The 24245-nt window shown below is 39.6% G+C and overlaps 1 protein-coding gene across 3 annotated transcripts in view; it reads right to left on the bottom strand.

Moving 5' to 3' along the window:
* Nucleotides 1-24245, bottom strand: part of BMPR1B (bone morphogenetic protein receptor type 1B) — a 356230-nt gene that overhangs the window by 83012 nt on the left and 248973 nt on the right. For 2 of the 3 annotated variants that reach the window (XM_073340728.1, XM_073340729.1), the window contains exon 4: nucleotides 15685-15875. In XM_073340728.1, the coding sequence (XP_073196829.1) occupies nucleotides 15685-15757 (73 nt within the window). In that variant the 5' untranslated portion in view covers nucleotides 15758-15875. Of the gene's footprint in view, nucleotides 1-15684; nucleotides 15953-24245 lie in introns of those variants that run through there. The other variant, XM_073340730.2, reaches the window with a different exon arrangement.

Raw genomic sequence — 24245 nt, 5'->3', positions numbered from 1 at the left:
CATTTGTTGCAAAAGTTGGAAAGCGTGTAGTGAATGAGGCAGGGGACTACAGAAAGAGAAGGGAGGGTCTCATGGTTAAGGCAGCTGTATGCAGCCCTGGAGAACTGGATTCTACCCCTCCCTCAGAGTTCATGTGTGATTCTAGTACAATTATACAAACTTTTCACAGGTGGTCACTAATTGTGTGTTGCTCAATTTCTTTGTGCCCAACTTTAGACAGTGCACTCTGATTTGTAGGAGTTTTGAGTGCTCACAGCTGCAACTGAAGTCTTGGGAGCTGTGCTCTAAATATTATTGAGAACTATAAAATGCTAAGTACTCTAACAAATCAGGTTCTAGGGTGCCTCAAAGTGCGCACCCAAAAATAGTCAATACTTTTTACCTTTCTCTCTCTGTGCCTCTGAAAATGGGTATAATATCACCTCCCCTCACAAGGATGTGGCGAAGATAAATTAATGTTTATGAAGCACTCAGGTATTATAGTGATGAGTGCCATAGAAACACCCCTGAGGAAATTAACAATTCTGTCTTTGGAGTGGGGTTTGAAAAGTGGGGAGAAAATAAGGTCTAGGGCCACACATTGAACAACAAGGAGGAAACAAAACATTGAATAACTGCTCACTAAGTGAAGACCATCCATTTTGTGCACTGAATGAGGCAAGGGTGCTGTGAAAAAAATAGTGTGGGATCAAGTAAGACTCCATCATAATGCATACACAACAGGGGAGCGAATTAAGGTTGCACAGATATTTCCTAACTTTTGAGTGTTTGACTTTTTGATCTGAATCGTGTTCTTTCAACGTAGTTTGTGTGCGTGTACTACTAAATAGTTACTTAGAATTCAGCTTACCTAGGGCTGTGGCAGATTCTCTATCAGTCATAGACTTTAAATTGTCTTTCTAAAAGATATGCTCTAAATTCCACTACAAGTTATTGGGCTTGATACAGGAATCACTTGGTGAAATTCTATGGCCTACATTATGCAGGAGGTTCAGATTGGATTATTGTGATGGCCTATCAATCTAGTTTGGACGATTTATGTTATTATAGACACTTTTTACCCCTGCACCTCTCCCACTGCTCTTGGGATGGCAGCCAGAAGGCTGTTGTCCTCATCTTCCAAATGTAGGTCAGTTCATAGCTAGACATTATGTGTGTGTGGTGGGGGGTTGTGGGGGGGAGGGAGAGACTCCTGGTGGAAAAATGGGAAACAACACCTCCCACATCCCTAGGGAGAGACTGATTTGATTTTAGAGTGAGCTGCCATGTTAACCTTGCAAGAAGAGAGAGCTGTCGAAAAGAACAGCCAGTAATTGGGCTATTATTTATTTAGATATGGCCCTTGTCACTATAGTATGTGAGTGCCACACAGTTAATTAATCTCACAATAATCCTATGAGGTCAGGATGTATTATCTCCATTTTACAGTTGGGGACCTGAAGCACAGAGAGAGATTTTCATAAAGAAATGCAGGAAGTTGGTGGCAGAGCTGCGGATTGAACCTAGGGCTCCTAACTCCCACTCCAATGACTTAACCACAAGAGAATCCTTCCAAGGTCACTAGAGGAGCTAGAGCAGAAATTCATGCATTCAGGAAGTGAGGCAGTAAGAAGATTTATTTCCATGGATAAAGGCCGTTTTCTATTAATACAGAGAAGGGTAACAATAAACAGGCAAGTAAACTTTGAAAAGCATAGCATTGGCTGACTTACGACATTTGATTCTTGATTGAAAACGATTGCAGTAACAGGCATGACATTTCCTTTCCCCGCTTTTTTTTTTTAAATGCTGTCTCATATACCAAAAGCAATAACACATTTAAAACTACAGGAGCATAACTTTTTTTAAACCTGATATACAATAAGAAAAAAAAACTTGCCATTTTAGCTAAAAGCTTCCTAATCACAAATTCCTGTAAAGCATTCATACTACATCTTTAATTAGCTCCTAAAACCATGAAGTATCAAACACAAGACTTAAAGCTAAACCACAGAATCACAGAGAACACACTCCCACAGCTGTTCAAATCCAAAGCCGGGACTTGCTCTCCCGTTAGCAGTAATGTATAGTTTGGAGAGGCAGTGAAAACTGTACACCAACTACAGTAATTTACTTACTAAAGCCACTTGCCAAATGTTCATAAACATGCCTACAGCAAGTGCACAATGCTGCTCTGACAGACACCTGTCTAAATCTGTGGGATCCAAATACAATTTACCAAAATAAATAAATAAAACCCCTCAAACTACCTGTTGGTAGTCTACAAAGAAAAGGTACAATTAAGACTGTACTTTTAGCATTAAGAAATAAAATATAAAGGTGCCACTGCTCTTTCTCAGCAAATTCTGCTGTCTCGGGTTTTAGAGCTGCAGATGACATTCCTTGCTTGCACTCTAAGTAGCTGGGAGAATTTACAAATTAATCACTTTCATTCTTACAATGTTTGTGGGAAAACAGAAGGTTACCTCTCCATTTAAACAAATTTGTTTTAGCAACAGTATTTTGTTGTCCTTCCCGTACCCACCAACATTGCCAGTCCTCTTCCCTACAGTACCTAAAATAATAAGCAGAGTTATTTTTGGCACAAAGGGAACTACATGGTATTTTACTTCATTTTAACTGCGTTCATGCTCATAGAATGGTGGTTCAGTATTTGTACAAGATTCAAGTGAAGTGCTTTAACTAGCAACCTGTTTGGGGCTGTAAAGAGAATTAATTAAAACAGAATTATTCAAAGACATTGGCTTTTTGAGTAATCCATGAAAAAGCCACAAAACCATATTTTAAAACCTAAAATGGCACCATCAAGTTAAAAATCAGGGGCCATATCCTCAGCTGGTGTAATTTAATGCAGCTCCATTGACTTCAGAGGTATGCCAATTTATATCAACAAGGATCTGGCTCTATATGTTTAAAAACTAAGGATGGGATTTTCAAAAGCACACAGCACTGGCCTAACTTTGTCTGAAGCAATGGGAGTATTACCATTGGATTCAATAGAAGCATTGTTAGACAATCCTGAGTGCTTTTGAAAATCATGTACTAAGGGTTCGCCTATACGGGAAAACTGAATGGCAGAACCTCAGTGGTATAATTATGTTGTAGACAAGCCCATTCCTATCATGGGTCATACACAAAGCCTTACAATATTAACAGAGAAATAATTTCACTATTACAATTTACTCTTCACTATTAATATTGTTGTTTTATCTTTGTATTTCTCACCTCTTGACCAATAATAATAGACTACTCACTTTCAACTTTTGTTTATAGCCAGCTTCCAATCAATTACACATGCCTGTGGTCGCTAATTCGTAGGGAAGCGAATGGTGTGTTCTTTCACTATTTTTTTTAAAAGATACATGTTCCCATTGGAATTCCCACCTCCCCCCTAAAAGTCATAAAATGTTTCAATGATTTTAGAATTATTACGTTTACAAAATCTAAAATTTAGGCCCAATTGGACGTGATAGTATCTCTCTAATTTTCCCCAAATACATTATAAACTAAAATATATTGTACCCTCTGACCAATTCAAATGCATCACTGACCTTCAAAACATATATTAAAATTACCTAGATGAAGAATGCAAAATCAGAAATAGAAAAGATCTACAGTGTAAGGTCATCAAGTCCATTCTCCTTTGCGTTTAAGTTCAATTGCATAAAACTAAACTTTTATACTTTTCATTTTAGTAAAAAAAACAAAAGCGGGGGGGAGATCCCCAAGTTTGCCTGTAAGGGGGGAAAATTTCAAAAGAGCCAGAATGACTTAGGTGCACAAGTCTCATGGTCACTCCATGGTATTTGCACTACTGAGTTCATTTGAAAATTTTACCCTAAAACATTAAACATTAATGAGGGATAGATACAGCTGAATGAAGTGTGAACCATTTTTATTCTTTAATTAACAAGACGACATGATCAACATTGCCAAGCCCCAGTGTTCAAAAATCATGAATCCATTCTGTCCCCCATCCCCTCAAAGTGGACCAAAGAATCATGCAATTGTAGAAAATATATATTGCTGAATGGGGGCAGGGATTACCTTCTAGTTTTTGGTCCTTTAAAGAACACTTGGTTCACATTTTCAAGCATTTCTCATCATTACAGCAGGACACTTTATTTTAACAAAAGACGTGGTTCTCATGTAACCACATAACTGCAGGATTTATGAAAAACAAAATATTGTAAAAACTGGAAACACTATAAACTGACTGGTTATAAGTTCCCTTCTGTGCGAACTGCAGAGGATAAGATTTGTGACAGCCCCTCAGCTACAGAGCCTTGCCTTTTTAGCTCAAGCTGCAACAGTTTGTGCTTTTCACTCTGAAGGTCCCCAGTTCAACCCATGTTGTGCTGGGCAAGATGGTAGCCACCACAACTGCATTATTCTCATTTGCAGGAGAAAGCTTCTGATATGAAATGTGATGGCTGCCTTTTTGTACTCCCTCCCACCTTTCGAACAGCACCAGCAGGAGAGTGAATTTGTGTGGGGGGGTGGAGGGTGAGAAAACCTGGATTTGTGCTGGAAATGGCCCACCTGTTGATCACTTTAGATAAGCTATTACCAGCAGGACAGTGGGGTGGGAGGAGGTATTGTTTCATGATTTCTGTGTGTATATAAAGTCTGCTGCAGTTTCCACGGTAAACATCTGATGAAGTGAGCTGTAGCTCACGAAAGCTCATGCTCAAATAAATTGGTTAGTCTCTAAGGTGCCACAAGTACTCCTTTTCTTTTTAAGAAATGTTAAGACCTTCTGATGTACTAGAATAGCTAGAACAAGCAACAAAATGAAAAAGCCATATAGGAATTACTGCAGAGTGTCCCCCCATTTTTACAGCAGGTGCTGCTTCTCGATACATACATTTGGTAATATAAATATGAACAATAAGCAGCCCAGGACATAGAAATAATGCAAATACTACTTTATGTGGCTATTTAGGATTGAATTCTCAAAGGAATGTGAAGAACATCCATTTAACGAACAGCAGAACTTGTGAATATATAGAGATTGCAGTCAACCTCTTTGTAAATTGACCCTGGAGGAAACGCTGACCCACCTTGAAACCAAAACTCATTCAAAAATTAATGCCCTTAGTGAACATTTTAAAAGTCGGGAAATACTTCTGCTACATTTCTGAGTCCTTGAATATTTCAAGTGGATAACTTTCAATGGGTGGCCTTATCCATTCAATGTGCGTCAAAATCTGCTTTATTGACAAATTTTTTTAAAAGGGAAAGAAGGCAATTTGTTAAATAATACAGAGATTTCACCTCTCATCTAATCACACAGGAAAGGGTCGTATAGTGTGAGAGTGATTTAAACAATGTGCATTCCGACTTCACATCAAAATGCAAAAGTATTTGAATTCAGCTTCCAGCAGCTAACTTTCATGGTGATGGACTAAACCAGAGCAAATGCTAAAAAAAAAAAAATCTCTGTATCCCGGGATACGGGGTTAATTCAGTCTAGCAAAATAGCAAACTCTATGACCTTAGGAGCACCCTGCTGAGTCAATCTGATGCCAGATGCTGCTACTCTGCATGAAGATGTTGTGTAACTACTGCTGGGTCACATTAGCAGGTAGTTGTTAACTTCAACCATGGTATAAGGAGGGGTGGAGTATCCACCTCCGCAGAGAGAAGGATGATGAAATCAAGCAGAAGCCAAAACTGTGGAGAAAATTTAAGATTATGTTTATTTTTCCTTTTTACTTTAATTTCCAATAAAGCCAAACCCAGAAAAGGGTTTAATTTGGACTAGATATAGTTTGTGCATATTCTGTTCAGAGCAAGGTGGGATCTACACCTGATTACATCCAGTATCTATATTTCTTTAGGTAATGTATTTAATTATAATTCAGAAGTAGCTTCATTTTTTAATATTGCATAGAAAATAGACTGTTAATGCATTTCAGAAAATGTAGAGTTTGTTAATCATGGCCACTTCTGCACAAAGTTAGCGAACATGAACGGTGAACTAGGTGTTGTAGAGACCTCCCTTTCTGGGTAAGGTCCAAGCGAAGGCACGTCCAAATGAGTTACTAAAGATGTCTCACAGTTTAATTCACCATACACCATTTTCTTCTCTGAGCCCCACAGATAGCCATTATGAAATCAGACTGACATTACAGGTGCTTTTACTGGTCACGAGGAGAGGCCAAAAAGCAGCTATGTATTGCCCAGGCACAGTACAACATTCTCCACTCGAAGCTTGAATTTCATCAACCCAGTAAGAGAGAGAGACTTAGACACTTGTTCCTGAACCTGAGCCTTTTACTCTGCACCTCCCAACACTACTGCAAAGCCACCAAATCAACCAACTACAATTCTGCGGTTCGCAAGAAATACAAATTTGCTAGAAACCCCTTGCAAATGAAACCCAGCTGAAGTCTGGGTTTAAGCAGAATACCAGATGTCTCCTGCACTGTGTGGCTTTGATAGATTAAATTGAGCATAAGAAAGAGATGAAATATTTATGAAAATTAAATTTGTAGGATGCATGTCAGTAAGCCTGAGAAACACTTTTTCGAATGACGACAGGAAACCACATTTTTCACCCAAACACGTTAGGTTATAGCACTCGTATTCACATGAGTCTCTGAAATGCTTATGTTTCATGCAAGCTGCTTAGCTTTTATTCAAACCATGCATTCCAGAAACAACAACCAGAAAGACTCCGATTTGAGTATATCAAGCATTTCAAAACTACACGCATAAATGAAATTTTATGCATTACTCCCCCACTGCCCCCCTTTTTTTTTGCACAAAAGTTTCGTATTTTGGAGACTGGCACACAATCAAAATCACATAAGGTATTACTCATGCTGCAATACTGTACATTTGACATCCGGTATCAACGGAATGAAAAAAATGAACGACTGTAAATTTAAGGGAACATCATTAAGGTAAGCAGCTAATCTGATCAAAATGCACACATGTGACTTTCAGATGCTCTCTTCTTCAAATGTCATACAATTTTCATTAAGCAACTTCCTAAAAATACCCATGAAACCAAAAGAGAATATCAGGAATGGGTACAATGACAAAAATACAACATTAATTTAAATAAAATCTGGGACTAAGTGGCTTAGAGGATTGATAATTGCATACAGACCTTTTTACTTTAAAACACCTTTTCAAAGATCAGTAATTTACCACCCAATTGCTTAATGGTGGCCTATTTGAGATGACCATGATGGTATCAGTCAATTTCCCAATAGAAAATGTTCACATCAAAGGCCAACAGAACAACTGGCAGTTCTACACGGTCTGAGTCCTGCCTATCTCAGCACAGCCTATCTACCTGTGCTAAGCATTGTCAGTGAAGATGAATAATAGCTCATCTATTAATGGCCCACATTTGAACTGTTTCGGACGTTCTTGCTAGAAGGTCTTCAGCAATGCAATTCACTTCCCCTACTATTGGACTGACAGAGCCCAGAATTTTTTACCTTCATTGTATGCTGGTTATTTCTTCACTCACATTTGTGCTTTAGTTCTGGCTTAACTGAATTAAATATCCACAAAGATTAACTCCCCAAGCACATCAGCTGATGTTATCTGTGGGGAGTTAATTTTTGTGGATATTTAGCCATCTGTTATTTTGAGAAATTTGCTTGGTATACATGTCCAAGTGCTTCGAGAATGGACAATGGGTGCAGTTTTATTAATAAAAAATTAAGATATGAAATTAAGCAAAAAGCAAGTATTGAAAGGGGGAATGTATATGGAACTATCCTCTCATCTCTAAGTGGTCCTTTATATTAAGGCACATTAAGCGGGCAGTGTGGGTAAATGTGCACTGACACTGCTAATATTATACCTATTTTGTAGATTAACAGAGGGCCACAGTTTCCAGGGCTGTCAGGCCAGTACTTTTCACACAGAAATTAACAGACCCCTGACCTCAGTGAACTAAAAATACATAAAAATCAAACCTTTCTCATTGAAATTGTAACAACATGGGTACTGTAAAAACTCCTTCTGTTGATTTTACTGTGTATCTGGCCATTAGGTGAACCTGGCCAATGGAACAACTGCACAGTTTTCTCCCCAAAGAGGTCAACTATTTATATCAAGAAACACAGTAGGCAACATACTCTATTTTCCCCAATCTCTTTCAAAAGAAAGGCACAAATGTTTAATTCTCTTTTGATGTAATGTTTGTGTAGTAAGAACAGGATGCATTTACTCTGCAAAGCCAATAGGGTGTCAGGATTCAGCACAGTAAGAATAATGTACATCCATACTGCACATTTTCCATTCTATTTGCATTAATATTTTGTGGTTGAAGCAATATTGTAACACAATGCTGATACATCATCAGGGCTATCCTCAGGATATCACACTAGCTCCACAGTCCAACTAATATGTCACAGCAATCAAAATGATGCTTTGTAGCATGCAACATTGAATGCTGAAATGTATTGAAGAGTTATGAATAAAAGCCAGCAAGCAAACTCATTTGGTTTCTTTCCCCAAAAACAGGATGTTCTTGATAAGCAGCTTCAAAACAAAAACACAACAAAAAAGGTCTTAAAGTAGAATATCCAAATACTGTGGTTAGAAAGGAGCACCAAATAGTAGGCATTACATTCTTCAGTTTAATTAATGTACTTCACACGAGCCATATCAAATTATTTAGTCTTAATATCAAAATTTGAAAGTTCAAGTAATGTGGATATTTTCATTGTAAAAATGAAAAAAAAAATCCCACATATATGCCTTTGTATTGTCTGCAATGAACTGTTTTCAGGATAACACCTACATTTAATATAATGAAGAAAGCAAGAAGGAAAGAGTTGAGATACAAAAATTTTGCCATTTCCCCCCACTAGGTGAAGTGCAGTGGAGATCAGATTTCGAGCATCTGTGATGCTCACCACAAGTTGCTTTTACTGCCGATTAATAGCTGGAGATTAATAGCTGGGAATGCCACATAATAGCTGTAGTATAAAACTCTTAAACACACAACCATGGTTATGTATTTAACAGCTGTGTCAGCCTTAACTGTTGAAACTTCCAGTATATTTTGCCATATGGTAACCAGGATCATTTTACACTTAAAAATTATTACTTTAAACGCATGTCATATAAATATAGTGCATATCTACTTCTAAAGCAATATATTCTAGGGACCAATTATCCGCATGTTCCTTGATTCATCCTTCAGCTTTCAGGTTACTGAACAAAGTTGACTTGTGTATCATGACTAAGAGTTTCTGGGTTTTCAGCTGGGGAGTTTTACAATACGCTAGCTATGAGCAAATATTACAGTTTGGGAGGAGGGGGTCTGGAACTTTGCCAGACAACAGCTAGGCAGCAGGTGAACAGGCCCAATGGCCTGTGATGGGTTTTTAGATGGGGTAAGATCCAAGTTACCCGGGAAAGAATTTTCTGTAGTATCTGGCTGATGAATCTTGCCCATATGCTCAGGGTTTAGCTGATCGCCATATTTGGGGTCGGGAAGGAATTTTCCTCCAGGGCAGATTGGAAGGCCCTGGAGGTTTTTCGCCTTCCTCTGTAGCATGGGGCACGGGTCACTTGCTGGAGGATTCTCTGCTCCTTGAGGTCTTCAAACTACAATTTGAGGACTTCAATAGCACAGATATAGGTGTGAGGTCTTTTTTAGGAGTGGTGGGTGAAATTCTGTGGCCTGCATTGTGCAGGAGGTCAGACTAGATGATCATAATGGTCCCTTCTGACCTAAATATCTATGAATCTATGAATCTATGAAACATGAGTTTTTTGGATCAGACTGAAGTACTGCCTGCTAACCCCCTCGGGCAGTGAACTGTATGACAAGTAATTATACCAAGGAATTTATATATTCACCAGATTGCTATTGTAATTAACAACTGGTTCCCTACTCAAAATCTCTGTAGCTTTAACACACATGCAGTACAGAACTTTCAGTCCTAAAGGTGGTCCCCTTCAGACCACAGGGATAAGTCTACCAGCAGGGAGCAATGCAGGGGTAAAGCCTGGACTGCCAGTGCCTACAACATACTTATCTCCTGCACTTCAATCCCACACTTTTCACAAACACTACATTAATTTTAATTCATTTTTAAAAGCAACTTCTTGCCAATTTCTCCACGGCTTCCACATAATGATTCAGGACCGGAGTGTGGTATATCCTGCATGCCCATGCAGAGAAGTAAGGCACTCCCTTATGCCCCTGTGCTGATTACTATCATCACAGGTATCAGCATGGATGAAAACAGCCACAATTCTCCCCACACTCCACCTAAGCGGGCTTGGGAGTGGTTAGAGCCTGGGCTCCACTCCCACAGAGTGCTGGGGTGGGATGGGGGGGCATATGCTTTGCCAGGTACCGGAGTGATGCAAGATAGGTCATCCTCTGGAGCAGAAAGAAAACCACAAGGCAGCCTGCAACTCCACAGTCACAATCAGCTTTTTGGTCTGTTCCTGGGTCACTTCAATTATGCATTGCCTCCCGTACGTGGGGTTTGTGACAAAGCAACTCTTTAGCACATAACATATCTTTATAACTCACCCTGCACGGCAGTTATTTCTTAAAACAGCTTTTTTCCCCCTATAATGATGAGCTGGGCTTTGTTAGAGTTATTGGGTGGCCTGCACTTTTCCGAAAAGACGAAGCTGTTTCAAGGAGAAGACTTAGCCTCTTTCCTAAGCCTCTTTCAGAAAAGTAAAAAATTCTTCCCAAAGCAGACTCCTTAGGTTTAAACGTCCACTCAAATATTTCTATGAAAGATTTTTATCAAAATTTTAAACTGTAAGTAGCACACAGTACAAATTCCAGAAAATAAGTTCAGCAATTTGAGTTGATGAGCCGCTTTGCCCTCCAATTCAAGATGGCATTTTGTCCCTCTATAGCAAATAAATAAATAAATAGTGTAATCCCAATGGGATACAGTCTGCTGTTAGATTCATGGCACAACTGCTTCTGAAATTAGCAACAGTGGGCAAAATTTGGCCCCAAATCAGACTAGCCTACAAATATCGACAGGTTTCAGAGTAGCAGCCGTGTTAGTCTGTATCCGCAAAAAGAACAGGAGTACTAGTGGCACCTTAAGACTAACAAATTTATTTGAGCATAAGCTTTCATGGGCTACAGCCCACTTCACCAGATGCACGGAATGGAACATATAGTTTGATACCTATTAGAGTACAGAATAATCTTCCAAGGGAAGCAGTGGAAGCACCATCTCTTGAGATGTTTTGAATTAGATTGGACCAAACCTCATGAAATACCTGGCAGGGAAGAACTCTGCACCATCTAGATACAGAATTGTTTTTTACTTAGGCTATGTGTATGCTGCAAATGGAGGTGGGGCTGCAGCTCACACAGGCATACTCTCATGCTAGTGTTAATTTAGCTAACATAGCTAAAAACAGCGGTGAAGATATGGCAGCACAGGCTCTGCAAGTCCCATCAGAACCCTGGGTACATACTCATGTTGCCAGCCCATGCCAGGATCCATGCAGGCAGGTCTTCACTAATATTGTTACCCCACCAGGTAAATTAAAGCTAGTGATGCCAATGCGAACTGCAATCACTCCTCCAACTGAAACGTGGAGCTACTTTTACATTGTAAACTCTTTTTTGTTTTGTGGTTGTACAGTGCCTAGCACAATGGGTCCCTGATGCAGGACAAAATAAAAGTATAATCTTTACTGTACATGCCCTACTTCTATACACTTCTTTAAAGTATGTTTCCCCATAAACTACCCTGAGGGTGTATTTTTCACAACTTCAGTTGTCAACTAGCGTGTCATCTTTTCAATTTGTTAAAGATCTGGGGACAGATCCCAGCCCACAGAACAGACCCTTTTCATTGCTGCAGTTGTCTCTGCTTCCATATTTAAAGACAGAGGGCAAATTTTCACGCCTGGGAGCCTGAAGTTAAACTCTTAAATCCATATTTAGACACCTAAATAGAAATCACCTGATTTTCAAAGAGGAAAAACAGCTCTCATTGAAAAGGAGTACTTGTGGCACCTTAGAGACTAACCAATTTATTTGAGCATGAGCTTTCGTGAGCTACAGCTCACTTCATCAGATGAACATCAGATTCAACATCTGATGAAGTGAGCTGTAGCTCACGAAAGCTCATGCTCAAATAAATTGGTTAGTCTCTAAGGTGCCACAAGTACTCCTTTTCTTTTTGCGAATACAGACTAACACGGCTGTTCCTCTGAAAGCTCTCATTGACTATGTCGAATTTGTGGGTGCTCAGCACAATTGAAAATAAGATTACTTGTCTACGTGATTTACATTTCTATTACGTAGCCTAACTTACAGGCACCCAGGTATGAATATTTTGGGCAGAGACAGTACAATATTTAAATAAAAAGACACTACAATACAGTCTAAACCTTGGTTGCACAAGTGTACAAGCAATAAAGAGAGGAGGCAGGCATTGCAACACACAAGAAGAACACGCCCCAGGCCATCTCAGTTTGCAAGAATGTGCCAGCACCTATGCTATATGAAGGGGAGTATGGACCAAGGTCTAACTGAGGCATGGCTTTTTGGACCATTAAATAGGTTTGTGGTTAGAAGTTGAGTAGGTGAGTGAACTTGCTGTAATGAGCATGAGCACTGACTGACAAGGATACTTGAGGGCATGCTGCTCTTGCTCAGAGGAAAGATAACAGCCAAACAGTCCTCCAAAAAACAACCTGGCCTGAGACAGCAAGATGCCCCAAGCTAAGCATGCCGCTGGTTACTAGACACTACAAACATTGTGAAGGCATCACCACTCAAGATTTGACTCTCATCTGGCAAGATGTGGCAACCACGTTCCTAATGTAACACTTGGATTCATAAATAGTTGTGCTTGTGATCTGGTATGAGGTGGTCTACTGCCAACACAAAGAATCATAGAACTGGAAGGAACCTCGGGAGGTCATCTAGTCCAGTCCCTTGCACTCATGGCAGGATTAAATATTATCTAGACCCTGGGTTCTCAAAGCTGGTCTGCCGCTTGTTCAGGGAAAGCCCCTGGTGGACCAGACCAGTTTGTTTACCTGCCGCGTCCGCAGTTTCGGCCGATCGCGGCTCCCACTGGCCGCGGTTAGCCGCTCCAGGCCAAGGGGGGCTGCGGGAAGACAGTCAGCATGTCCCTTGGCCGGCGCCGCTTCCCACAGTCCCCATTGGCCTGGAGCGGCGAACCGTGGCCAGTGGGAGCCACGATCAGCCGAACCTGCAGACGCGGCAGGTAAACAAACCGGTCTGGCCCGACAGTGGCTTTCCCTGAACAAACAGCAGACCGGCTTTGAGAACCACTGATCGAGACCACCCATGACTGGTGTTCGTGTAACCTGCCTTAAAAATCTTCAATGATGGAGATTCCACAACCTCCGTAGGCAATTTATTCCAGTGCTTAACCACCCTGACAGTTTGCAAGTTTTTCCTAATGTCCAAGCTAAACCACCCTTGCTGAAATTTAAGTCCATTGTAATTATGCTGTCGATACAATGAATAATTCCAGATTTTTATTTTCTTTTTGATTAATTTGTATCCATTTGAAATGCCCTAATAAGACAAGCAAACTGGGACTCTTATGGCTGGAAAATGGTGTGTATATATTTCACCAATCCACTGCAAGTTTCCTCTATTGATCTGTCCATGCCCCACATGCCCCTGTATCTCAGAATGTGTGTGTTCCTTGAGGGTCTGCCAAACAATTAAGATTCTGGGTGTCTTTTACAAAAATGCCAAGGATCTGGACCTGAAATATAGTCCATGTATCCAAAACCTATTAGAGGTTACTTCAGCAAAGGTAAATGTTTTTTTTTGACAAAACTGCTATACTTTTTGTGTAACCCAAGAACCCCTTCTTTTCCCAAGAGTTCATCAGCGATAAAGAATAAGGGCAGTTTGCATTTGTATCCCCAAACTTTAAAAAGAATTGAGGAAAAATAAAATGTTAGACACAAGCTCACTCACGTTCCATATTGGGCTGAACAGTTTTAACACAGTGCTTTTAACCAAGATACATAACTGCATTTTGAAGCTTCACCCTAACTTTGCAAGATTTACTCAATTGCCACACAGAGTTTTAAGATGTAAGATGGCTTCTATGCTCCATAAATAGCTTCCCCAATATAAACTGGAGAAGGGTCCAAATCACTAAGTTAAGAACCATATTCCAAGATAGTTGTCAATAGGGAAGGTGGGACCTTGAGCTGAACTTCACCATAGTTCAGGGTGTTGGGAACCAAAGTTTTATTTAGGCTCAGTGCACAGAGCAGAGTCATTAAATTAATTTTCTCCTACCAATTTCTACCTTCTTACCACACATCACATCTCTGAGAGAAAACCGACTACACAAAGGTACTACTGCTGTTTCTTCTGGCCATTAGGTTTAACTGTATCATGTCTTATTAGGGAGCCAGAGTAAGATTTCCTAAAGCACCAAAAAAACCCCAAACAAACAAAAATCCCTCAAAACAAACCACATGTCCAGTACTGAAGGATTGTAGGTGAGTCACAGAAAGTCTAACTGTTTAATAAACAGAAATGACTAATATATGGGGAGAGAGAAAAACCTTCCTTGTTGTGAATATTTATTTTTCTTTGTAGATGTGGTAGTCCGCTTGCTAGCTAACTGCTGCATACTGAAAACAATCAGCCAAAGAAAAAGGTCCAAGACTATTCCATAAAATTATTTGCCATCTTTTCTGAAAGTATACTACTTCAAAAAAAGTGTCTTGAAAGATGGCATAAAACTTATAAGGAAAGACAGTATGTGTATAAAGCAAATTACCGTAAGCACATTTATCTGCTATTAAAAAAACATTTTCTCAATTATTGCACTTGCTTTCATATGCAGTGGTATTGTAAACCCGTGAAAGTCATGTAGCTTCCTTATCATACTCTCTACAATGTATAATGCTACTGTGTCTTTGCTGTCAATCATTCAGAGTTCTCCCTTATTACAGTCTCTACTTACTGCGCTTTCTGACTGGTAAATACTGCACTATTATAATTAGCCATATTCTTTATTTTTGCCTTTTAAAAGTAAACTATGAAATCTATCAGTCATATAATTAAACAAGCAAAATATGTTTCCTAATCCTTGTTTATTGATAAATCCTTAAATTGAGTGAAGTTAAGGAACAGCCTCCTAACATTATGAAATGTTCAAAGATAAAACTATATAACTCTATAATTAGTAATCTTTACCTGTTTTAATTTAATGCATTTGTTACAAAAAATCTTTGTTTTTACCTGAGCAACAGATTTCTCAAATATTGCATCAAAACTCTAATAGAAAACATCACTTGGAGTTGATATGTACGGCATCCCTAAAACATACTGGTTGATTCTACAAAAACTGTGTCTATCGAGAGCATCAATTGCATATTCAGGTCTAAATCAGATTAGAAAGTAATTCAGACAATTGCAGTCTCAAAAAAAATACTTCTATTGTACATCTCTGTAACTACTGTATCTCTCTGTAACTACGCTTTGAAATTGTGTTTCCAATTCAGACATACTACTTACATATGCCATACAGGCAGTTAAAATACTGTACTTTCACAGACTGCACTGGGGTTTGGAAATTCTTAAGCTGCGATTCTCCATGCTAAACTTTTCCTTTCATAATAAAATGGAAGAGTTAGCTGTCATCTTTCAGCTCGCCACCCAGACATAATTACATTGCAGAACACTTTTCTTCTTACCCTCGGTGTGCATGGAGAGTAGCACGATCAAGGAAATGTGAAGCTGCCAGTTTGATTCTTCCAGCCAACCCATTGCTGCAGGAGAGTAGTAATTCTGATTTGCCTGTGTTCTTCTGTTTCTTTTTCTTTTCTTATTTCACTGTCCCCGTGCTTCGTCTTTGTCAGATCCTCGGACAAGTCTGCCAGCAAGCCTGAGAGGAGAATGTGAAAGACAAGCCTGTTACAAACTGGTTCTGTCACCACATAGACCTCAATTGATCACCTCGTGGGGAGGACAACAAAAGGGCAGCAAGGATCCCAAGCTGGAGTGGATTCCTGAGACAGGAGCATGGATTGACTGCCCACACAGGGATTTGTGTAAACTTGGAAGCTACAGCCCGAGTCTTTAACTCCCTCTCTACTTTACACACTTTACACATACAAAAAACAAAGCCCTGAAAATTAATATGAAGTTTGTATTCCATTTTTCAATGAGATGTAAGCAAACCCCTCTTGTCAACTACTTATAAACTGTTTGTTTTATAAACTCAGCACTGCCTTTGGCTTTTGTTTTTAAAGCCACACCAGCGTTTTCCTGTGCACTTCCAATATTAAGAGAGAAATAAGGATTGCTCTGAGGCAATAACAGAAGACAGCTAAGAAAGATAAGAAATATAAGATATAGAATGTCTGTGTCAGCATACTGTGTCATTCAAAATGAGTTTTATTCCCCCACCCAACCCCGTATGAACAGTGATTTATTGGAAAATTGCAATAAACAGATTTTTTTAAAGGTCTGTGGATACCTCATGTAACTGGACTCCTTTAAATTTATATAAATCACATGAAGCTACTGTAAGCATATTAATGAATTAGAAATGCACACAGATTTAATTAAATCTCTCAACTGTGTTCCCTTGGTCACAATTGCAATGCACACTTTTGTATTCTGCTAGAGCTACACAGGCTACTCTATGTGTCAGAGTTCTAAATTACTGCTTTCTCCATTTTTATACAGATACATATTTATTTCAGTTTGTTTGTTTTTTTATTTATACACAACTGAAGTCCTGGGGACAGATCCTTCACTAATATAAATTGATATAGCTCCAACAGACAGATTACACCCGCTAATGATCCGCTGCCTGGTTTTGGTAAATGGAAACAGGAAGCAGATGCACAAACAATATGATGGTATCAAATATTAAAAGTTTGCGATCTTCACTTCTGAATAAAATTCAATAAAAACACTAAGTACTGAAAAGAGAATATAACAGGACCTCACTAATCCACACACAACAAAATTAATTGATGGTCTCTCACCATCTCTGAGCTAAGATTTAATAGCCGAGCACTCTAGTGTGGGCTCATATTGGTCACATATATTTACACATATACTACAGTATTTTACAGTTACTAGTACATAATGATGTATTATCATTAATAATTAAAATAAATTATAATTGTCTAAATAAATGAGCAAAGTACATTTTGTGATGCATTAGTCTTGCTTTTTTATAGTCTTTGTTCACTTAAGACCTGATACTGCCCCACTTGAAATCAATGGGAGTTTTCTGATTGATCTCGAAGGGCTAGATCCTGTCACCCATACTTGAATAGTACCTTACTCCACAAGTCATCCCACTGAAGCTCTTCAAGCAAGGGACGATCTTTTGGTTATATCTTTGTACATCACCTGGCAAAATAGAACTTAGATCCATGAGTGGGGCCCCTAGGTACTACCACTATACAAATAAATAATCAACAAAAACAATGCAGTAAATGTTACTCAGTGTGAGTAAGACTAATCTGGCCCACTGCTGGTAGAAAAGACCCTTGCTGGCCAATTAAAAAAATCAAGTTATAATATTGTCTGCCTCCCAGACTTCAGCATGAATTAGTGACATTCTACTGCGTTGTATGTACTTTCCCTTTCCTATTTTTTTTTAATTTTATTTTTTTAGTGACTAACTACATTATACCAAATACACTAACAGGACATTCCAGCCAACCCCATCATTTTCCTTCATATAGGATTGGAAAGTACAGAGATAAAGAAACATGTATGTTTCCAGCCTCATCACTGTCTGTTCTGAGATTCGCTGAACATTTTACACCATTTTTCATGGGAAAAACATGATCCTACCTAATTTATTTTTAGTATGTGCGTTTTACTTCAAAAGGCATCTTTAAAGTTTCTCTCCAGAGCTCACATTTCAAGCACAAGTGAAGCTTGGACTAATGGTTCATCAACTGCTGACATTTTAAACTTGTTTCTTTTACAACAAACAAACTCACTCACTCACTCATGAATATACCATGAATTCACCAAAAGTCTACAGAACAGCCCAGTCAAAACAGTGAGTGCCCGGATGAAAGGAGAAATCCAAGTTCAAGATTTCAATTGGTACACTATCCCTAAAGGGAGTGACTTGAGCTGTTCTTTATCAACCTCTTGGGCTAGAAGTGTTACGAGCTGCAGAGGGGTGTTGGACAAGGGTATTTTCGGGGGGAGGGGAGGTTGGTCAACAGCACAGTCACCATGAAATAAGCTTTTGTGAGCAAAGATGATGTCAAGAGGGGAGCAGGGAAATGGAGGATGGGAGCTATGGTACTATACTGTCATTAGCAATAAATGCTCCAGTTGCAATCATGTCAGTCTTAGAAGTACAGCTGTGAATTTGAAAGACAGCTATCAAACGGGAAGAAGCTAATTTGAATACTTTAGAATCCAAGGGAGACACATTTTTCCCCCAACCCCACTAACATCAAAAGGAGTTCCACATGCAGACTAAAGGGAGCATGTGTCCCTAAGATCAACGTTTAAGTCATGTTGGCATCCAGGTATAGATATCAACTCCCAGGGCTGCACTGGGAGAGGATTCTTGGACTCCAAAACTAAGGTTGAAGCTATCTTAGATGATGCAGCCAGGCTGAGCCACAGATGGAGTTGCAGTGGCCAGCTGAGCACTACCGGCAACCTGTTGGGATGGGCTCGAGGTAGCTGGACTGTCTGACTGAGCAACAAGATCAAAGATGCAGAAATAAGGAAAATAAAAAAGTTCAGAGAGGTGGAGGGCTATGATGAAAAGCCTTCCTAGAAGACTCCCCAAAATTCTGGTGTCTCCAAGCACCATTAAGCACTAATCCACTCTTGCAAATCCCCTTTCAGTATAATTAAAAATCATGGAGGTTGTTAGTTTATCATCAGGGAAAAACGGATTCCTTTTGTGACTAAAACACAGGGTGGGGAGCCAGTAGATCTCTCTGTCTAAATTAGGTACTGCTAGAATATCCATCATGTGAGTTACATTCCAGAATCTGCTACGACTTACCCTGTGGCCATAAGGATCTAGGTAAGTGGCTCCAATCTGTGAAATATGAATATCATCATACAGTACAAAGGGAAGTTATGATGGTTGAGATGGGGGGAGGTCTCTGTTGGAGACCCAAATTTTCTTTGAATTTTTGCTCTTTCAGAATATTGGCTATTAGCAGTAGCTCAGGAAGCTGTTTATTTAATTGTATATTTTTTAATGAGTGTCAAGGATGCTCTTTTTGGTAGTAGAGTGCAAATCAAAATGAATACAGTAATAAATTATAATAATTACAGAATTTATTGACAGACTCTAGAGTTTATGGATCTTCCATTCAGTACCAGAGATTTAACTGGCATTACACACTTACCCATTGTACAACATACAAGCAAGCAAAAGCACTGCAAAATGCTGTGTGGTTGGGGTCATTATATATCCAAGAATGGAAAAAAAAACTTTTCAAGATATCACAAATGTGGAAAAAATCTCAATTATTTCCACAGCTTGGAGAATGACATCATTGTTTCCATAGTTGTTAATGTCATCAATGGTCTAACTCTAGATTTTATTTCTTTACTGCCAATTATCCTATTATTTATACATTTTCTTATTTTTAAAAAGCCCTCTACCCATAAAGTAAAATTCCTTTCTAAGTGAAAGCACCAACCAAATGTGTCACAGTTGCAACATTTCATTGAAAGAGACAGGAAAACAACCAAGCAACTAAACGAGAGTAACCAAGCAACATCCACATAGCTAGGCAGACGCCATTCCCTACGTTAAACTTGGGTTCTTGTTGTTTTGTTTCTTTTAGACAAAGACTTGCAGTGAATTTTTGAAAATAATTTTATTTCATTATTTATATTGAGGTAACCCCTAGAAACTCCAGTCATGGATCAGGATCCCATTGTGCTAGGCTAAGTCCTAACACAGAAGAAGGTCCAAGCTCCAAAATAGCTTACAATCTAAGTAATGGGCCCCCCTAAATGCTATGTTAAAGTTCTACCAGAACAGTGTAAACAGACTTGAAATATACTTAAAGATGTTAATTATTTACAGTGTATTAGCAGTGAACAGTGGAGCTCAGAGGCCCTGGTGATAGGCGCAGTGTAGGTATCTAGCCTGCTAGCTACATAGGTGTTAGCAGTGGACAGAATTTTCCTCATAATTTGGGGGGGGAGGGGGAGAGCAGAATTTGTTTTTCCAGATGTTGTGTTTAACTCCTGAGCAATCTTAACATTTTTATTTTATTTTATTTTTTAAAATTCAAACAACAAAAGTTGTGACGCGTTCAACAATTTCTGGAGGGATTTGGAGAGTTTTAAAAACAACACAATAGAAGTGAGTTTGACATGTTTCCCCCAATTTCTTTTCTTCCCACTCCATTCCCAACTTGCAGCATTCCACATCATTAGACATCAGCAACTCAAAGAAGAGAAGCTCATTTCAGCCACTCAGTGAAAAGACTATCACTTTGTTACAAATAAACAATCCCCATCCCCCCACTTATTTGAACGAGCGGTATGGTATTCTGAGCACGTATTCCTTTGGCTTTCAGAGCTCTGCCAAGGTTCCCCCTTCTCACCCCCACCCCCGCCCGCAGTACAGAAAGAGGTAAAAGGGGAGAAGGGAGAAAATCCCAGAACTTGTCCAAAGCACGCAGAGGATGATTTGTGTTCTCACTTACAGAGTATGACTGTCACTGATGATCTGCTTTCAGGCCTAGATTACATGTGATAAGGGCTGACCTTATTTGAGTATTCACACATTATGCACTCATGGAGAGCAAGCTGGACACAAAAGTCCCTCACATGTTCTGGGCATCAATCAAGCTCACAGCATGGAATCTGCCAAACTTTTCTTCCATTTAACTCAGGAGAGGAAAGGCTAGTCCAAGACAGACTTAATAAAGTTTAAAGCTGTGCCACAGTATATTTGGGGTCCATTGTCTTCTAAAAGTGAGCTTTTCGACAAATTCTCAGCAGTTACCACTGACAACAACTTGTCTTTAACAATTTGGAGGCAGGGAGGGAGGGGAGAGAGAAGACAGGGAACAAAGGCAGAGCCAGATTCTTAAAAAACAAAAACCTCTTATTTCCAGCTGTTTACAAACAACTGAATTATTCCTCAATATATGAATATAGTTTTCATTACCTAGGATTTTCATCCCATATTTGTAACCTTTTCCTGAAAACCAGTGCATGCTTCAGGGAAAGACTGTACCATGATCATAACCAATTTTAACACTAAAACCTTTTATTGCAGGAAGACTGATACCTAACACAACATATTTTCTGTTTGCACTAGGACTACAAAAATGTTTTATCAGCCCTCACTTTGAGTACTCACATTCCACTTAAAACCAACAATACACAAACAGTAGGCAATAGGGTGCACACAGCAGAAGGAAATTGTCCGTATTTATAGAATGCACACATCAGCAGGACTCAAAGTGAGTCTAAATAGGCCAGAAAATCATTCCAGTACTTCTATCATGGCCACATTCAGTTCTACAGAATTTAAGCTTTCACTTAAAAAAAAACAAACCTCTTGCCCCTATACACTGTTCACTTCCAGAGTCTGCAGGCAACCTGAAATAATAGCTTGATGAAAATATCTCTGCCCATCACATATTGTTAACTCTGGAGTCTAATTATGACAACGGGTCAATATTGTTTTCTCTTCGTTTGCAAATAATTTTAACAATAAGGTACAGCTAATGGGCTTTTCTGGCAAGGCTGGAAATAATTTAAATTAGAAATGAAAAAACGTATCCCCCTAGAGTCACTGCTGGACTGTTCCATACAGTGTATTTACCCATGCTTTCTCCAGTCTAATTTTAGATGTGCTGCATTATGCAGCCTCCACCACTTCCTTTGGGAGACTCATCCACAGCCTGATAGATCTCATTATGAGGTGATTTTTCTGTTTTTTCTAGGTGAACTTCTCTTAATTAAATCCCATTATCTCCCAGTTATACAAGGTAAAAACGGTATGAGGTGGAGACCATGGTGGGGGGTGGGGGGAAGAGAGGGGATGGCAAGGAACCGAGAGAAGTCAACAGACCACTATGGTATGCACCCCAAGAAGTGCACAGAGGGAAGTAGCTATGAGGTACAAGGATATACAGTAGCCTCCAAAGAAGATAGGGAATGAAAAAAAGAGGACAGCCTCCAACAAGAGGAGGAGCAGGAAAGTGAAAGAGAAGCAAATGGATATCAAGATAGAGTTCCACCAGACTACTTCAAGGGACCAACTCAACGAAAACGACACTGCAAACATGTATTTTACATAAGATATATGATCATAAATTCATAAATATAAATGTTATAGCATCTAAGGGCTTTAGTGTTGTACATGGCATGACACAGTTGAGTTACCAGAACTAATCATTCACAGTAAGGTAACATCATAGTTTTACACTCTCTCTCTCTCTCTGTTTTGTAAGAATGGGACACTTTTTGTTCAGAAATCTTCACTTATGAACAATACAGAGAACTTCGTATCACACGCATGAGAACAATTTTGTAAGCAGGTATAATTTACTCAATCGTAGCAAGGTATGAAACAAAACAAGGTTCAATTATAGGTCTGAAATGGAGTCGTACATAGTCCTGTACTCTGTAAACTTGCAGTTAAACCATTTTCAGCATTAATTCAACTGCTAACACCTACTGTCAGCAACAGATACAGGTTTAAAGCAGGAGATGGTACGGTAGCATGCTAATGAAAGATTAAGAATTCAGTCCAAGTGTTCTGCCTTGACTAAAGTACTCTTTTGAAAGCATTAGCTGTATGACATTTGGATCATGAGAATATAAGAAATGTTAGGTCTAGAAAGGGTATGTTTACAAGGGACCTGAGACATGGCTGCAGCTGGCCTGGGTCAACTGACTCGGGCTTGGGGGGCTTGGGCTGCAAGGCTAAAAACTGCTGTGTAGACTTTTGGGCTCAGGGACCCTCCCCCTTCAGAGGGTCCCAGAACTCGGGCTCCAGCCCAAGCTTGAATGTCTACACTACAATTTTAAAACCCCACAGTCTGAGCCCCATGAGCCTGAGTCAGCTGACCTGGGCTATACGCAGGTGTTTAATTGCCCTGAAGCCCAAGGTTTCTGTTTCTCTCCCCCCTCTGGTGTGGAACTAACATATCAAAGATCATTTGAAATTTCAGTTTGTAGTTGTTATATTTGTAATGACAATACCACCCCCGTCTACCCAGCATTACAAATTCATTTGTCAGCTTCCAAGACATGACTGTTTTATAGAATGAAAACAAAATTTTTAGACAAGGCTGAACCACAATCTAAACTTGGAAGGGCAGAATTTATCTTCAACTTTGTAAAGCTAAAGCTCTTCACTAGGCTCACAGTATTTCAATGAGAAACCAACATCATAAAAAAGTGCCTGTTAAGAAAAGCTGAAGGAGCTCAGACGTCTATTCACAGCATTTTGTATTAGTTCCCAAAACCATCAAGCACATGTATAATCATTGAGGCCTGGAACCTGCAATGGGATTTGCCTGCACAGAGGTCAGGGTGAGATTGGGACCTATGTTTGTAATTATTCTGACCAGAATTTAGAAAAAAGTTATTAAATTTCCATTTGAACTTTGACTCATGGAAGTTGCTAAACTGACTGAGCTATGCCAATGTGCTTCCACACACATCATAAGGAGTCATTATCTAGGGGTGAATGGCTAATTCAGTCACCTTCCCCATTCGCTTCTTGGCTGAGAGTGGTTGAAATAGATTAAAACAGGAAGGGTAACTCTCATGCTCCAACCAAGGAGGAGGAAGAGCTATTGAGGAGTGTTTCTTGCTCAAGTCAAGGAGAGGAGGAGAACATCCAGCACTAGTTGTTCTCCCCCACCTACCACGTAGTTTAACTGCTGCTGTTGAGACTGTCCATAAGAGCACAAGTTGTGGTGATTTTTGCAATGAGGTACACTGGAATCTGAGCTGAGATGAAGAAAAGCCAAATTTCAACGATTTCCAACCTCATTTGGTCACCAGTTCAAATCCACCTCGGGTTGGTAGCCAATTTGGTTCCTGTTTCTTGACTGGATGAGCATAGCCAACATGGTCATCAGCACAGGCGCCAAATTTCCTTGGCGCCGGTGGGTGCTCGCACCCCCCCAGCCCCGCCCTGACTCCACCCTTCCCTGCCCCTATTGACCCCTCCCCGAATCCCCACCCCAGCCCCACCTCTCCCCCAAGCACACTGCATTCCCCCTCCTCCTCCCTCCCTCCCAGCACTTGCCATGCG

The sequence above is a fragment of the Lepidochelys kempii genome, chromosome 4 (genome assembly GCF_965140285.1).
Source record: "Lepidochelys kempii isolate rLepKem1 chromosome 4, rLepKem1.hap1, whole genome shotgun sequence".
Lineage (NCBI taxonomy): Eukaryota > Metazoa > Chordata > Testudines > Cheloniidae > Lepidochelys > Lepidochelys kempii.
This window is presented reverse-complemented; position numbering and strand designations above follow the sequence as displayed.